Consider the following 18232-nt stretch of genomic DNA (forward strand, 5'->3'; position numbering starts at 1 on the left):
TCTTTCCTTGCCACTGCCAAACCCAAAGACGAAGGTACGAGGAAATGAGAAATTCTATTGATTGTCTCTTTACGTATCCCTAAACATGCAATGGAATTATACTTTTCTGATTGATTTATGTATATCTTTATTATCGATTTATATAACTATGTTATGTATTAATCTCTCGCTAAATTTTGTATTAGAGTAAATTATACAATTCGTCATTCGAGCAGGTGTCAAATTACGTGTTTAATCCTTATTTTCAAAAATTAACCCGGATCATTCCTTTAATGTTTTTTTTTTTCACTTGGACCATTCCTGACGGACATAAAATGACTATGTCCGTTTCTTTTTGATTTATTTTTTAATTTATTATTATTAATAATTTAAAACCAAAAACAAAAATGAGCCCACCACCACAAATCCTCTACCTTAGCCCCACCCATACCCTTGCTCTCCACCGATTCGTCTTTTATGATGCTGAGTTACAAAGAGAGGGAAGAACATGACAGGAGATACCAAGAGGGAATACCACCATGGGAGTTATTAAGAGAGAGAGAAAAGAATATCACTAACGTCGCCATCTGTACACCGCCGTCTTCGAGCCATCTCCGAAATAACCTCACTAGATTTCCCGATTTGCAGATGAAGAGATGGATAAACAAATAAATATGTAATTAATTAAATATAACTAACAAATAAAAATAAATCAAAATGAAATAGATAAGGGTCATTTTTTATGTCTGACTAGCGACATTAGGGATGAAGCATGCACAATTTAAATAAACGAGTGATTGTACGAGTCAATTTTTGAAAATAAAAACAAAAACATTTTTTGGCACTTACACTGGGGATGAATTGTGGAATTTACTCTTTGTATATTTTAATTAACTAGTTGATGGTTGCATAAATTGTTAAGGTTGTGTTTGATACACCATATTTAACTTATTATTATTATTATTATTTTAAATTGTTATGTTTGTTATGTTAAAAATAACTTATAAGCTAACTTTTAAAAAACTATTTTAAATAGCTTTTCAAGAACTTTTTAGAAAATTTTCAATATACCTTTATATAATTACTATTTTGTTTGAAAACAATCCCATTTGCTTTTTGCTTTCAGTGTGCGACTATCTTTGGTCTAAAAGCAAACATAGTGTTTTAACTTGATACATAATTTATAATAATATTTGAATATTACTAGTACTCCTGTATTTCACTTATTGTACTATAAGAAAAAGATTTTGTGATTTGAAAGCTATAATAATACTAGAGGTATTTGTATAATTCAAGAAAAAATAATTCTTATTAAAATTGTATAGGATGAATAAGTAACTTGTCAACTCTTAGAAACTGGAAATCGGGATCAAAGCTTTTTATGATATTTATTTGATCCTGTAATTTCACTCAAGTTTGTCCGCGTGTCATCTAATTCACGCAAGGTGAATGAACCTAAATTAACTTCCCCTCTTAACCCCACAAAAGTGGGCCAATGAAAAATGCATCTATTTGCTTACATTTCTTTTTCCATTTTATTCTTTTCGATCTCTTAAAAAAAACTCAAAAAACATGTTACTTGTACGATTTACTTTCCTTGTATTCCATTCCACTTCTTAAATTAACTTCCGAGTCCAACTTAAGAAGCGAAGAGAAAAAAAAAATGAAGAGAACTGGGAATACATTTTTGTATCTTGTTATGAGATTAGTTTTCTGAAAGAATTGGAGATAAGAAAAAAGAAGTGATATTCTATGCTAATTTTCCTCCCAAATTATTTTTTTTTTTGAAAAAAAATAGGCTTAAGCTTAAGGGTCTATTTTTTCCTAATCTTCGTTTCCAACTAGAAATAACGAATGTATAATTTTTTTCCTTCCTTTTTCTTTTCTAACACATTTTCCTTCATTTTTTCCCTTGATTTTACTCAGTAACTACTAACTAGGCGTAACTCGAGAATGTGGAAAGAAAACTGCATTTTGCATCCTAGCCCACATGCAAAGTTTTGCATCAGACTAAGGTAATTTTTTGCAATTTCGTTATACGTGAGGGTGTTTTTTTTGCAACCGTACAGATACTCCAAGAGAAATAAGGCAACTGAGATGGTGGTCGGTCGGAGACAATGATCGGAAATGTTAGCAGGCTTCACACGATAAATCGCTCCTCTGTAGTATGTTCCTTAAAATTCAAATCGTCGTTTCACAACCTGACCACCACCACGCCTCCTTCACCGCCGCCGCTGGAAGAAGATGATGCCGCCGGCCTTTGCAACCTCATCCTAAAGTTAGACCTACAAACCCTAAGTGAAAATCTTGAAACCAACTCTGTCTGCTGGACACCGGACCTGGTAAACAAAATCCTGAAACGCCTTTGGAACCATGGCCCCAAAGCACTTGAATTCTTCAGGCTCCTCGAACGCCATCCCATCTACACCCACTCCACCACCTCATTTGACCACGCCATCGACATTGCGGCCCGATTACGCGACTACAAGACTGTCTGGACGCTCGTCGCCCGTATGCGGAAACGAAGGCTCGGTCCGAACCCGAAAACATTCGCGATCATAACCGAGCGGTTCGTATCCGCTGGAAAACCCGACAAAGCCGTAAGAGTTTTCTTGTCGATGCACGAACATGGCTGCCAACAAGACTTGAATAGCTTCAATACATTTCTTGATGTATTATGCAAGTCTAAACGAGCTGAAATGGCATATAACCTGTTTAAGGTTTTAAAGAGAAGATTCAAAGCAGATACAATCAGTTACAACATCATTGCGAATGGTTTTTGTTTGATTAAGCGAACGCCTAGAGCATTGGAGGTGTTGAGGGAGATGGTGGAGAGTGGTCTCGAGCCAACTCTCAAGACGTATAACATAATCCTTAATGGGTATTTCAAGGCGGGTCAGATTAAAGAAGCTTGGCAGTTCTTCTTGGAGATGAAACGGCGAAAATGTGTGATGGATGTTGTTACGTACACAACAATGGTTCACGGTTTTGGAGTTTCAGGTGAGATCCAAAAGGCACGCCAGGTGTTTGATGAAATGCTTGAAACAGGGATTCTTCCCTCTGTTGCTACATACACCGCATTCATTCAAGTTCTCTGCAAGAAAGACACTGTGGAAAACGCCATTGTAGTGTTTGAAGAGATGTTAAAGAAGGGCTATACACCTAATTCAACAACTTACAGTGTACTCATCAGAGGATTGTGTCATGTTGGAAAGATGGACAACGCAATGGAGTATCTGGACAGAATGAAACAAGATGAATGTGAACCAAATGTTCAAATTTTCAATGTGATCATTAGGTATTATTGTGATGAAGGTGAAATCGAAAAGAGTTTGGAAGTTTTTGAGAGAATGGGTAGTGGTGAATGTTTGCCTAATTTGGATACATACAATATTTTGATTAGTGCAATGTTTGTGAGGAAGAGATCAGATGATTTAATGGTGGCAGGGAAACTGTTGATAGAAATGGTGGACAGAGGTTTTGTCCCTAGAAAATTCACCTTCAATCGGATCTTGAATGGGCTTTTGCTTACTGGAAATCAAGATTTTGCCCAAGAGATACTTAGAGCACAGAGTAAATGTGGTCGTCTCCCTCGACATTTCAGATTATGATAACAAGTTTTTTGTGTATCAAGAAAAAGTTAAGTCAATGCTCCTTTTTTTACATCAGTGAATTAACAAACAAATATATATCATACAAACATGATCCCATTCTAACAAATAAAACATGTGCCTTGAATCTTGATGGATCAATGACTAGTTATTTATGAGTGGTTTTGTGGTATTTGTCTTTAATCCAACGAAATCCAAGTGTTGTTCCATTTTTAACCTTCTTCATCCCCGTTGTTGCTACTGTTTTTGACTTATCAAACCCTTCTCCTACCTTACTCTTAATGATGTTGCCACTTCCATGGTTGCTCTTGCTTCCTGGATAACCATTGTAGTATTCTGGTTCTGGGTCCCACTGGTCTGCCCATGAGTTATAGCTGTTGTCTAGTGCCATTTTCTTTGCTTGATCTTTACAATCAAATCTTTGTATACCAATCCTTAATTTCCTGAGAAGAAGCCGAATTAAGACGAACAAATAGAAGTAATGTTGAATTAATGGAGATTAATGTAGATTGTTGGTGTTTATATAGAGAGAGATTGGTTTGGAGGGTATAAATGTAATTTGAATGATGAGTTTCAACTTTGGGTGCTGTATTTTTCTTTATTGTTTGCTTTGTTTGTTGGATGACTGGTATTTGAGGTCAAACATGATGACCTTTTTAAATTGACTATATTTTCCTTGGTCTCTTCTGCATCTCTGGAAGTGCTTAAGAAACAGCATCTATGTAATTCATCATACGCTTCTAGTAATGCGCCTGACATATCAACGATGACAACTGCATTTAGAAAAAAATAAAATTTAAAGAAACTATGTAATTTAATGTTTAATTATTACTCGTTATTGATAATTTTGAACAGAAATAACTAAATAAATAAACTTTATGATATTTAAATTTCTGTCTCATATTAAAAGATATAGAATCATTTATAGATATAACATTTTTTTATTAATTAACAAGAAATATTCAATAATGTTTTGATGCGTGATTAGAGTGGATCGTTATTTGAATAAATCAAATTAGACAATTTACATCAAACTATTTCGATTGGTTTTAAGCAACACTGAAGTCATATTTTGGGTTTTATATTGGTTTTTGTTGATAACATAAAAACTGAATAACCTAAAAAAACTCCAACAATTTATTTATATCTTTGTTTTTATTATATATCTTTAATCACTTATTAATTTAACACGTTTTTTTAATATATTAGAAAGTTTCATCGATTATAAACCTTAATATGCATTTCTTCATAAAATTCTTTTATTTGTTAATTATTGAATTATATGGCGTATTTGGGCAACAGCGTAAGCAGAACAAAAAAATATCTGGGGTTGAACAATTTTTTTTAAGGGTTGCACTACTAAAAAAATTTATTTTTCCACGACAGTTTTTGTCACAAAATCCGTCACTAAAATAGTTACACTGACATATTTACATTAAGACCCTATTTGATAGACATATTTTCAAGTCCAAATAAATATTTCTTAATGAATGGGCAGAAAGATTGTTTGATTTTCACAAAAAAAAGAGTCTTACGGTAAGATATATCTTTTCCATAAAGCCCTAAAACCATATCTTTCTGGCCGAGTAGATCGGAAAGACAATTGTGCCACGAACATTGTCTTTTTCTTTCTTTTCTTTGAGAATAGGCTATAGGAAGACCATTTAATATATAAAGTTTCAATCAGAACAATAGGGTAATATAATCATTTTTAATCATTCAGTAGAGTCAGTCAGTTGTACAATCAAATAACATGGTTTCTTTTCCAGTGAATAAACTTTCCCAGACTGCAACTATCAGACCAGACCTAAGTTTACAATAATTAGGGCTTTTTGTGACGGATTTCTGATGGATTCGTAACAAATTTCCAACGGATTTGTAATAGATTTTGACGAATTTATACTAAATTTTGCATTCGACGATAAAATTTAAGGGGTTGCGTGTGCCACTCCTGAACACCAAGTAGGTCCGCCCCTAGTCGTAACCATGTGTGTGTCTGTGTAATTGTGGGTATGAGTGTGGTTGTTTGGGGGGGGGGGGGGGTGAAGTAAGGATGATAGTGGGTTGGCGAGTGGGTGGTTATAAGTTTGAATGGGTTGGTGCTCGGTGAGTTTGGGTTTGGGTGGGTAGGGTAGGGGTGATGATGGGTAAGTGGGTAAGATAAGATGGGTATGCGGGTATGTGGTGGAGTAGGCACGTGGGTATGAGTGTGTTAGTTGGTGTCATGGTGTGTGTGAGGGTAGGGTTGGGTGGGTGATAGGGTGCGAGAGAGATGATGATAATGTGTTTATATTTGATAAGTTGTAACTAAAATTAATATGATTTGAGGGTGTATTTTTATCTTTGTAATAAAAGATAAGGAAACAATTCCTTGAAGCACATAACTAAATGGAATCTGGCAAATTTCAATTTCTTTTATTTTGTCAAACAAAAACAACTTTTATTGGAATTTACATTCAAATTCATCCAACTTTCTTCAAAATTAGTGGACCAAACATGCCCTACGGTAGAGGGAGTCCCCCCTCAACCTGCCAATCCACTTGATAACTATACATGACATCATTTTTTATTTATCCTCTTAATTTCATCTATCAAACCGACAACAAAAATAATCCATTTTTCTCAAATCACTCACAATGTTCAAGTTTTGATGCATATGGTTCAAGCTTAAAGAGAAAGAGATGAACGGGTTGAAGGTGTTGGTGATTTTCTCCCACTCGGTGCATCCTAAACGATGAATGAGAACTATAGCCACCACTTGTCCTTCCATTCCAAACTCGACACTTTCTTACCACACGTTAAAATTGCTACATTTCGTATATAGTTTTTATTTTGCAGCAAAAATTTCAATACAAGACTACAAGAGTAAGAGACCCACCCATGCAATAAATTGAGATACCAAATTCACTGGAAAATAAAAAGTAAAAAAAAATAAAAATAAATTATCTTGTTACATCAATAAATTAACGAACAAATATAACATAACCATCAACAAACTTAAAAAGATAATTATGAACAAAACCCTACCAAGATCCTCAAATATCATACAAACATGAACAACACCAATAAATATGCACCTTAATGGATCGATCACTATTTATTTATGAGTGGTTTTGTGGCACTTTTCTTTAATCCAATGAAATCCAAGAGTTGTTCCTTTTTTAACCTTCTTCATCCCCGTTGCTGCTGCTGTTTTTGACTTATCAAACCCTTCTCCTACCTTACTCTTAATGCCACCCCCACTACCATGGTTGCTCTTGTTTCCTGGATAACCATTGTAGTACTCTGGCTCTGTATCCCACTGATCTGCCCACGAGTTATACCTGTTGTCTAGTGCCATTTTCTTGATTTTTTTTTATCAAATATTTGTATACCGATCCTCAGTTTCTTTCAAAGACGCCCGATTTGATGAACGATGAGAAGTAATGTTGATTAGAGAAATGTTAAATACTTATTGCTTGAGGTTGAACTAATGAAGATTAATGTAGATTGTTGGTGTTTATATAGAGAGATGATGGTTTGGAGGGTATATATGTGAGTTGAACGATGGATTTCAGCTTTAGGTGGCTATTTTTTTATATTCTAGATTTCTATGATCATGGTTTGGAGGGTATATATGTAATTTGAATGGTGAATTTCAACTTTAGGTGGCTATCTTTTTATATTCTAGATTTCTATGGGTTAAACGTGTGGATGGCTCGTGTTTGAAGTCAAAATTTTTGACATTTGAAAATGACGGTATTGCCCTTTCTCCGTTTCGTTTAACTACTTTTTTAAGCATGCCACGTTTTGCGGTTTTTTTTTATATAATTAGACATTAGTAGACAATTGATCAACTGGATGAAGGGCTGACGCATTTTCCTCAATCCTCATTATTAAATTAGATGGTGAAGTTGGTTTATAGATGAGTATAAATACTGCTGTTTAGTTTATTTTATATTTATATGGTTATGTTATATTGTTTTTAGAATTTTTGGTACCGATAGAAAGTTGTTATTCATAAATAAAGTGTTTTGTCCGACTTGACCAGATTTTTTTTTCTGCAATAGGTTATCTAACTTTTAGTCTTTTACTATACATGTCAGTTAAACTATTATCATTAGTCTTTATCCATTCATCTGTTAACCAGTTACTCGAAATTACACGAATGATCCATATGGTCTAAATTTCTTTTGTAGTTTGTCGCTTACTATCTATAGTTTAAATTAGATGACCAAAACTATCATATTTCAAAAACTCTAAGGACCTCCCTTCGAAGTATAAATTTTGATTTTTCTATTAACAATATAACTTCGACTCCAGGAACTATCTTTGACTTTTCAGTTTGACTTTTGGAAATAATGCTTCTAGTTCACATAATTATTATATTCGAAGAGCTTCACCCGCATATTTCTCAATTATACCCATGAGATTGTTAACCGATACCTCATCAAGATGGACAACTTCGTCATTTCGGTCAATCATATTCTCACACGCAGCTAATATTATCTCCGAAGCACCTTTACAACGAGCTCGCATGATTCCTTTTGGAAGCTTCAACACCACCCCATTCGTTTGTTGTTGCTGTTGTTTTTATTACTATTTTTTTTGTAGAATTAAACGGCTCAACTCTAACAACTTTGGAACCATCTCTCCTAGATTTAAAATCCCCACCTAACAACAACCCCAATTCCAGTATCATGGTCTCCGTCAGGGTTCCTAAAATCTCGTGGTTCCAACGTTGGTTAATTATGACTTTGCCCCTGATGTTGGTGAAGTTTTACAGTATAATCGATCTTCGTAATCAGTGTCTATAATAGTTTTCTGATAGATTTCTATGCATATTTTATCTATGATTCATGTTTCTATTTTTTCAATTTTGATTCATTGATTTCAAGATTTTTACCACCATTGATGGGTCGATACATGAGTCAATAATTGGTTTTGATTGGTCAAGATAAAAAATATAATTGATGACTTTGAAAGTTTATTCGAAGTGATACATTCCAATCATCAATTCGAAATGGTTGATGTAATTTCGTAGTCGAAGAAGCTATGGAATTGATGTTCACCAATGAAAATTGAAAGATGATTTGGTTTTTGATGGTTTGAATGCTTATTCAAATGAAATGGTTAAAATTGGAGTTCCATGGTATGATTTGTGATTAGAAGTTCCAGATGTCAATATATGATAATTCGTTATGCTGATTTCCAATCTCATTTAAAGTCATATGGGTTAAAGATGATTGTATGGTGTCCATATCGAAGAGCTTCAATGGTTTGTACTTAAAATAACAGTCAAAATTTGGAACAACCAAAACTTTTCTAATTAATGATACCGACATGCTATTTGGTTGTTTGTTTCTAAAAAAACCATTTTAAATCTAAGTGACAATGGATTAGGTTGTGTTGGGATTCAAGTATTTATATTTTTTTTTTCTTAAATAGTTGGTTAATGGTTAAAAGTTAGTATCACTAAATTATCAGAATTTGCTAACGTCCGAAATAAAACTCAAAACCACAAATATAAAAGGCAAAACCACTATCTAGTTGGCTAGTCTCACATTAATACTAGAGTTGACTTGTATAATTTTAAACAATGTTTTACTTGTTTTAGAGGTTGTGAAATATTGAAATTTTTTAGTGTTAAGTACTTGATATGTAGACATGATAGTTTTGTGACGTGATAGAAACAATGTATAAATATTTCTTTTTATTTTTTATTTTAAGATACTTTTAGAAATGTTTTGTGGACAAAGAACCAATAAAACATAATTTAGATATTCCTATAAGGTATTTTGTAATTGAGATATCTATCATACTATACTTATAAAAGAGATATTTTTCCTGTCATCTCATGCATTTGAAACCCTTCATATATTTTCACTTTCAAAGTAATTAATCACACATCATGAAAGGTTTTATAACTTATATAACATGATTAATAAACAATTAATAAATAGTCTACTATAAAAATCTCATTCTCTTTGAGTAGACACATACAAATCACATTCAAAATTCACAAAGAAAATAAGTTTAAAGCTTTTGTGTTTGTTTGAGGGCTTTGGATCATTTTTTGAGCCATATTATTATGTTAATGTTTTTACTTTGTAAGTTTATTATATACTAATTTATTTATTTATTTATTTATAATAGTTTTCTTGGTTTAAGTATTCTTTTAAGACAATCATTGTTGTTGTTGAAACTTTAATGTAAATTAGGCCATCTTCAATGCATTGAACTCAAATGAGTTCAATGGATTGCCACATATATACATGCCACTCACAATATAATTTTATCTATTAAACTCTACACTCCATTAAACTCAATACAATTTAATGGATTGCCACATCATTTATGTATGTGTGTGTGAGGAGAGAGAGTGTGGAGTTCAATGGGGATTGAACTCCCCATTTTATTGAGTGTCATGTCATTAATCCACAATGGGGATTTTGAGTTTAATGGGATTAAACTCCCCATTCAACTCTTCATTAAACTACCATTGGAGATAGCCTTAGATTAGATTTATGTTATGGATCATATGCTATGGAAAGTGGTATAAATAATATTTAATTAAATATTCCATATATATATATATATATATATATATATATATATATATATATATATATATATATATATATATATATATGTTTGTATGATTGTGTTTCTTCAAAGTAATAATTAATTAAAAATCACGAATATGCAATATTATCCATAGTATCCATGTAAGCCTCTTTTAAAATGCAAATTGTCTATCTTATCACTTTATATTTTAATATATTTTTAACATTTTAATTATAATAATAAGTGGCTTTTAAAAGTTTTCTTTTGTTTATTAATAATAATAAGTGATTTTAAAACTAATGGACCATAATTATAAATAATAAAATCAAATTATAAAAATCATGGATATGTCATATTATCTATGCAAGTCTCTTTTGAAATGCAAATTGTCTATCTTATCAGTTTATTATTTAGTACATGTTTCACATTTTAATAATAATATTAAGTGTTTCTTAAAAGTCTTCTTTAACTTATTAATAATAATAAGTGGTTTAAAACTAAAGAACAATAATTTTAAATGATAATAACTTCAATTTATAAATTGTGTAACGTTAACAACAAATAAATTGTATTTTAAATGAACATTATTATTTAAATTAGAAAATAATCGCATAAGTAAAAATTTAAATTAATCAATCATAACAATTGTTAAAAGTATATTAAATAGATAATTATATTTAATTTTATCAATAAGGAATGTGGGTTGATGTCAATGAATAGTGTTATTCAAAACATTATGTCAAAGTTAATGTCAATAACATAACCATTTTAAACATATATCTTTCAACATTTTAAAAATATATTTGAAATTCTCATGAATTTTTGCTTTCACCATATTCATTTGAAACTCCTATATCTTTTCAATTTCTTTATAATAATGATTATAAGTTTGTTAATAAGATTAAATAAATATAAACCTAAAATGTAATCATATATAAACTAAATTTCAATATTAAAATAATACTTATAAAGTTATGTTTTGTAACTTTTAACATATTATACTTAATTTGTTAGTTTAAATATATTGTTAGATGTAAATCATTATCATTTTAAAGCTATAACTTTTGAACAATTTATATAAAATACTTAAATTATAAATTTGAATATAACATTACATGATCAACTTAAATATAAGTTTTTGTTTAATTTAAACAATCCAAAGAATATTTCGTAAATAGTTAAACATGATAAACTGTAGTGTCTTTCTAATAATGATTATAAGTTGGATAATAAGGTTAACTAAATAGCAAACTTAAAGTGTAATCATAAATAAACTAAATTTAAATATTAAATAATATATTTATTTCTACTTATAAAATTATATCCTTAACTTTTAACATATCATTCTTAATTTATTAGATTTAATATGTTGTTATATGTAAACAATTATCAGTTTAGAGCTACAATTTTGAATAGTTTGGACAAAATACTTAAATTGTTATTATAAGTATAATATTACAGTATCAACTTAAATATAAATTTAATTTCACTTAAAAAACTCAATGAATATTTTATGAATAATTAAAAGTGATAAATTATAATTCTAAATGCAAAAACTAAACTATAATCTCAATTTAACTAAAATATTTCGTAAATTATATTTTTATAATCGTTAAAGATTTTTAAATAAGTACCTTAAAATAACAATAGTTCAAAATAACTCTATATAAATGATTATATTGTTACATTTAAAATCAAAAAAGAATGTTTGATGTTTTAAATAATTATAATGACAGAAATTAAAACGTTAAACAAATAAATTTAAAAAAATTAATTAACAGTAACAGGTATAAGTAACATTAAACTATATATTATATTTAAATTTATTTGAGTAACTCGCAGGTAAAAATTATTTAAATGGTTGAAATAATGCAATTATAATAGATGTATATATTCTCATATAATTCAAAATAATTAATATAATATATCAATTTAATATACGAATTATTATATCAAATTTAACAACAATGTAATTATTATATTTAAAAAAAACATATATTTATAAAGATTTCAACTAGATATTTCTGTATAACACACAGACATTCGCCGTTTGATAAAACCAAATCAATCCGGCTAAAGCCACAAAACCTACATATTATTCCTATTACACTACTGATTAAAAAAAACACGTGCCACCCCATGATCTAGAGATCTTTTATTTATCCGGATCGTATTTTGAAAACGAAACTTTAGACGAATTGAGACAAACATTTAATTTGATGGATATACACTACAATAGAAAACCGCTTTAAACTGTGGCGTCATAAAATATCATAAGTTCAATTTATTGATGTAGAATATAAATATTATTTATATTTATTATATGAATAATTTTATAATTTTCTTTTGATAAAAGAAAACATTTTTTGTTTCTATAATCACGTTGTCTCTATGTCTTGGCAGCTGGACTTTTGCTTCTAGAAGATGGTCGTGCGCGGTAATTGGGCCGCCTATTCTTCATTACCTACGTCCACAATTCCTTGCTACCTTTTTTTGTTATTTTCCAATATAAACTGCTCAATTTCTATATTCCCATGTGATCTAGAACCTTCCTGACCTTTCCCCATCATACTTTTTGTATATCAAATTACATGAAAGAGCTAGGAACGCACATTATTAAATTTCCATTTAAATATAACATGTATTGTATTATTCGACGGCCGTTTTAGAGTTATATTCTTCAAAATAGAAATAGAAACTATATATATATATATATATATATATATATATATATATATATATATATATATATATATATATATATATATATATATATATATATATATATATATATATATATATATATAACACTGACACACTGATGTAATATGTAAATGCTATATTTCTTGTATATTGCGAAGAACGTTCATGTCAAGGTTTAAATTATATATTAAGTCTTTAATTATATATATTTGATATGATACAATATATGACCAAAAGTTTGTTGATGGTGAATACTGAATTCACAACGAGATTAACTCTAATTACCTGATCATATAATATAACACCAATTACCTGATCAACAAGATCCAGAATGAACGACAAAATTTTCATATACTTTGGTGAAAGTTTATAAAAATACCCTATTTTGATTTACAAAAACATTTATAGCAACACAAATGCATATTTTTTATTAAATCAATCAAACAATGAACTAAAACTCGACTAAGAATAGAAACAAAGCCAAATTCATCAAACCACTAATCTTTAAACATGGATGTACAGAATAATACAAAGATGATATACAAAGATATCCTTATATATGATGGATCAATCATCAACGTTTATTAGCAGATTTGTTGTACTTCTCTTTGATCCAATGAAACCCAATACTTGTTCCTTGTTTAACCTTTTTCATCCCAGTTAAAGCCACCGCTTTTGTCTTGCCTAAGCCATCACCGACCTTTTCTTTCACTGTGCTGTTCTTCTTGCTTGTGGGATTCACGTTCTCTGATCTTGTATCCCACTGATCGGCCCATGAATTATAACTGTTGTCTAGCACCATGTCGACTTTTGTTTTTTGATTTGGAACGTCAATTCCGAAAGAAAATATGTTGATGAAGATTTTATGTATACTTGCAATAGATCATGTTCATGTCATATATATAGAGAGTGGGTTTGTGTGCGCTTGTTAGCATCTCAACTTTAGGATGCGCACGCCGACGATCTAGGAAATGTCTGGATGGATGACCTGACTCCTGAGGTTTGAAAGTCAAATAGCTTTATCCGGTTAGGTTTCAATTTTCAATATTACCCCTTTAATTATTTTAAGTAAAATCCGTTTTTGAGACACAAACTTATGGTAAATACCGAGTAGGTTTCTACTTTCTAGAAATACCAAGGATGGCCGTTTTGACCAATAGGCCCATCTGGCCCCACATACTAAAGAACCTTCTTTAAAAAACTCAATGTTTTAAATAGGGTGTTTGGCAAGAAAAGAAAAATTATCGTTCTTAATAACTTATTAGCTTATAAACTTATAAGTAAGAGGAGTTAACTTATGAAAAATTAAGTTATTAACGACTTGTCGTCATTGTGTTATCTTTATCAAAACACTTTTTAAACATAAAGCTATGTGAAACTAGTAATAAGCTAATAAACTGATTTGCCAAACATCCCTTAAATCACCAAATGTTTTTGTCTAATTGTCGAATGAAAAGTTTTTGTAGTTGGGTTAATCTTCAAATAGTTTCATCCAAGGTTGTTAAAATCAGGATCTTACATATGATCTCGTTTTTGAGTTTCTAAGATCGAGATTGAGATCCTAAGATCCCACAAAATAAAACATAATTTTAATTTATAATTTTAAAACATGAAAAATATTTCAAACATTTTATTTTTCATTCAAAAATTATAAAAACTTCAAAATATTAATCATATGTTACAACATAAAATGACAAACGGTAAATTGGTAAAAAGTAAAAAACATAAAGTGATAAAAAAATTCATTTAAAAAAATAATAAAATAAAATAAAATAACAAGGGAAGGTAGGATTAGATCGGATTCCGATCCTACCTGCAATTCTATCCCAAATACGATTTATTTATGATGCGGCTCGTTCTTCATATTTAGGATTGTACAATCTTACGATCAGAATCGTGATTTTGACAACTATAGTTTCATCAAAATAATACATTTTCTAAAGTTTACTTTGCAAACAAGGTAAGGTAAGATTATTATATGTAGGGGTGTTGAACGGGTAATTTTTTCGGGTTTCGGGTAATTCGGGTCGGATAATTCGAGTTTTTCATGTTAGAAAAATTACCCATTACCATACCCAAACTAAATTCGGGTAATTCGGGTTTGGGTAATTCGGGTATCGGGTCGGGTTTGGGTAATTCGGGTATTACCCGAAATATATGAATTTTTTTTTTGAATTTCACCTAAAAATAAACTTAATGAAATAAATACGTCGTGCTTTATTAGTCTTGTTTATATAAACAAACGAGTCATAAACGAAGTTACTCAAGCTTTGAACATTAAGATTTTCTACTCAATAATACATGAGATATCAAGTATTTTTTTAACGACTTAATCTAATCTAATAAGATGTTAAAAAAACAAATACTTAAAGATCTTAATTTAAAAGTTTAAAATGTTTAAGATAAATGTAGTCATAAGTTTTGTCATGTTCTAAAGTTTCGTCAAAATAATAAGTTTCGTCAAAATAATAAGTTTTTTAGTTAAGTTTTAAAAAACGTGATGATATATAAAAATTACTTTTAATATTGTTAGTGTCGTATTGTCATAATAAATATATTTATGTTTTATAATAATGATATTAGTTTAAGTGTGATGAAATACCTATTATATAGTACAAGCTCTACAAAAAAAATGAATTTTTAAAATAATTTGGGTAATTCGGGTATACCCGAAACCCAAAAAATGTACCCTTTACCCGACCCGAAAAAATCGGGTAACCCGATTACCCGGAAAAATTTACCCGATATCCGATTTACCCGACCCGATTTACCCGATACCCGAAAAAATCGGGCGGGTAATTCGGATATCGGGTATTTTCGACAGGGCTAATTATATGACATTTTACTATAGGCTTCATTCGACAACTCCCATGTAGGATATAACACCAAAGTTCCAATCGTTTTATGAGTAGTAACTCATTTGAATTAATTTAGCAAAAAGCTGAAGAACATACTTGGTTGATTCCGAGGTAATATGTACACCTCATTTCCTACTTAATTTAATGTATACATGATTGCGATTTATTATAGTAAGCAAAACCATGTGATTATTTAACAAATCATTTTTTTTTTGGAAACGACCCAATTTCATTAAAAAAAGCCACGGCCTAAAAGCGGAAGGTAGCCGGGAAAAAGGAAAAACTCTACTTATTTATTTAACAAATCATGATTATTAAAATATAACAAAAGAGTTATGTTAAAAATAAACCCATGTGATTATTTAACAAATTATGATTATTAGAAAATAACAAAAGAATTATATTAAACACAACTAAAGGCGCTAGTCGTATATGTGACCCATACCACATGTGAAAATACCAGGAGATACATCTTCACACTATTACCAACTTAAAAGTAGGGATATTCAAAATATCCTAAAATTGAAAAACCGAATTAAAAACCGTACCGATTTCAGGTTAGCCGAATCGATATTTTTGTCTTTTCGGTTTGGTTAACCGAACTGGTAAAATCTTTGTTTTTCGGTTCGGTTACGGTTTATGCTTTTTGCTACATATTGTTAACCCAAGAACCGAAAATTTATTTTATATTTTTTAAAATATTATTTATGTTTAGATGTTTATGTAAATAAAAATTATTTCTTAAAATTTTCAATTACAATTAATAATGGGATAATGTCACTGTGGTACATGTAACTTTTCACATTTGGCTAATTTGATCCTTAACGTTTTTTTTTTTGGTACATTAGACCATTAAACTCGTAATTGACCTTTTAATTACACCATTTTAGAAGGTTTCCCGGTTACAATGCTTATGTGGCATGCTGAAGTGTCCAATAAGCTTACGTGGTCCAGTTGTCGATACAAGCTTATTAATTGAAACCCTCATTCGGAACTCCTTTCAATCTTTACTTACCCTTCTCTGAAAAGTCAAAGACTTCTCCCTCCCGACTATTTCCATTCTGAAGAAGAATGTCTTCGAGCTCATCGACGTCAAGGAATCAGCTACAAGTCACTCATGTTCAGTCGCAAGAAGGGATAAAGGTTTGTGATTGTGTCGTTACAGCTAAAGAACGAACTTGTTGGAAGATAACAAACCCTGGGAGGCGATTCTGGAATTGTCAAAACAGTATGGTTGGTCCCGATTCTCTTGATTTTGATAAGTTAGTATTTTATGGTTTGATGTGTTGTTTCTTTCTGTAAAAACGACAATGGTGTATTTGTATTTTGTTTCATCTGTTAAAAACTCTAATTTTATTTCCTTCTTGACGATCACTGTGAATAAAACCCATTTCGCTGGTACATTAAAGGTAGTTGATTTGTGATTGTCAGTCAAACCCTAATTTTATTGTCTTTTTATAGACTAGGTTGAGGAAATGTAGCTTCTTTGAATGGAAAGATGAAGAACAGGCAGACGGGTACTACAAAAACCTACTATATTCTCTGAAGCAGAAACTGGATGCCAAAGATGAAATGTCTATGATGAACAATTTGAGGAGAAGGATTGCTGAAGTGGAGTTTTTGCTGTCACATGAGCAGTATAAGGTGGCAAAGAGTGAGAAAGAAGTTCATGATGCAATGAAGTCAATAGGCAAGTACAAGATGATATTTGCCCTGTTGTTTGGTTGCTTGGTCCTATGTGTTTTGAAGTTAGGGGGGTCAATGTAGTTAGTTTGGTTGGTTAGGGTAAGCTTTTGTTTTTTTGGGATCCCTTGTATTTTTTGTAAAGGCAGACTAGAAAGTCAGTTCCATAAGGGCATTTTGTATGTATTGAAGCTGGTTTTAGTTATAAGTTGGGGTTATCAACCTTAATGTGTTGATGTTGTAAGGTGGTAAGTCCCTAATGAAAGGGCATATGATAAGTAATGTAAAAAAAATATTCAAAGTCCCAATTATAGGGCATTTTGTATAATCAGATGATGTTTATCAAACATATGCATGGTCTATATTCCCAACAAATATATTTAACTAGGAAGTGGTCCATGTGGAAGTACATATATGTATGGAGACCATTTTAATAATGAAAAAATGGGACCTGTGAAGCCATTAAAAAACCAAATCCGGGGCCATATAAACCATCCCCATGCATGCACATTTTTCCAATTTTTTCCATGCATAAATATTCAAAGCCAAATGTCGTGATTTTACTTAAATGGTAACATACTTTCATACTTCATGTCATACATAAATAAATGACCAACATACCCTTTTCTTGCATACATAAATAAATGACCAACATACCCTTTTCTATCATACATAATTAAATAACCAAATTACCCTTTTCTTACATACATAAATGAATGACCAAATTACCCTTTTCTATCATACATACTTAAATGACCAAATTACCCTTTTTCTTGCATACATAAATGAATTACCTACATACCCTTATCTGTCATCAATAAATAAATGACCAAATTACCCTTTTCTGTCATA

The 18232-nt window shown here is 30.6% G+C and overlaps 1 protein-coding gene across 1 annotated transcript; it reads left to right on the plus strand.

Moving 5' to 3' along the window:
- Positions 1-1641: 1641 nt before the first annotated feature.
- On the plus strand, positions 1642-4255 carry OTP43 (Pentatricopeptide repeat (PPR) superfamily protein). The gene has a single exon (XM_078958681.1). It carries the CDS (start codon positions 2097-2099, stop codon positions 3588-3590), a length of 1494 nt encoding a protein of 497 aa, XP_078814807.1. The 5' UTR covers positions 1642-2096; the 3' UTR covers positions 3591-4255.
- Positions 4256-18232: the final 13977 nt, after the last annotated feature.

The sequence above is a fragment of the Lactuca saligna genome, chromosome 1 (genome assembly GCF_052625555.1).
Source record: "Lactuca saligna cultivar CGN05327 chromosome 1, ASM5262555v1, whole genome shotgun sequence".
Taxonomy (NCBI): Eukaryota; Viridiplantae; Streptophyta; class Magnoliopsida; order Asterales; family Asteraceae; genus Lactuca; species Lactuca saligna.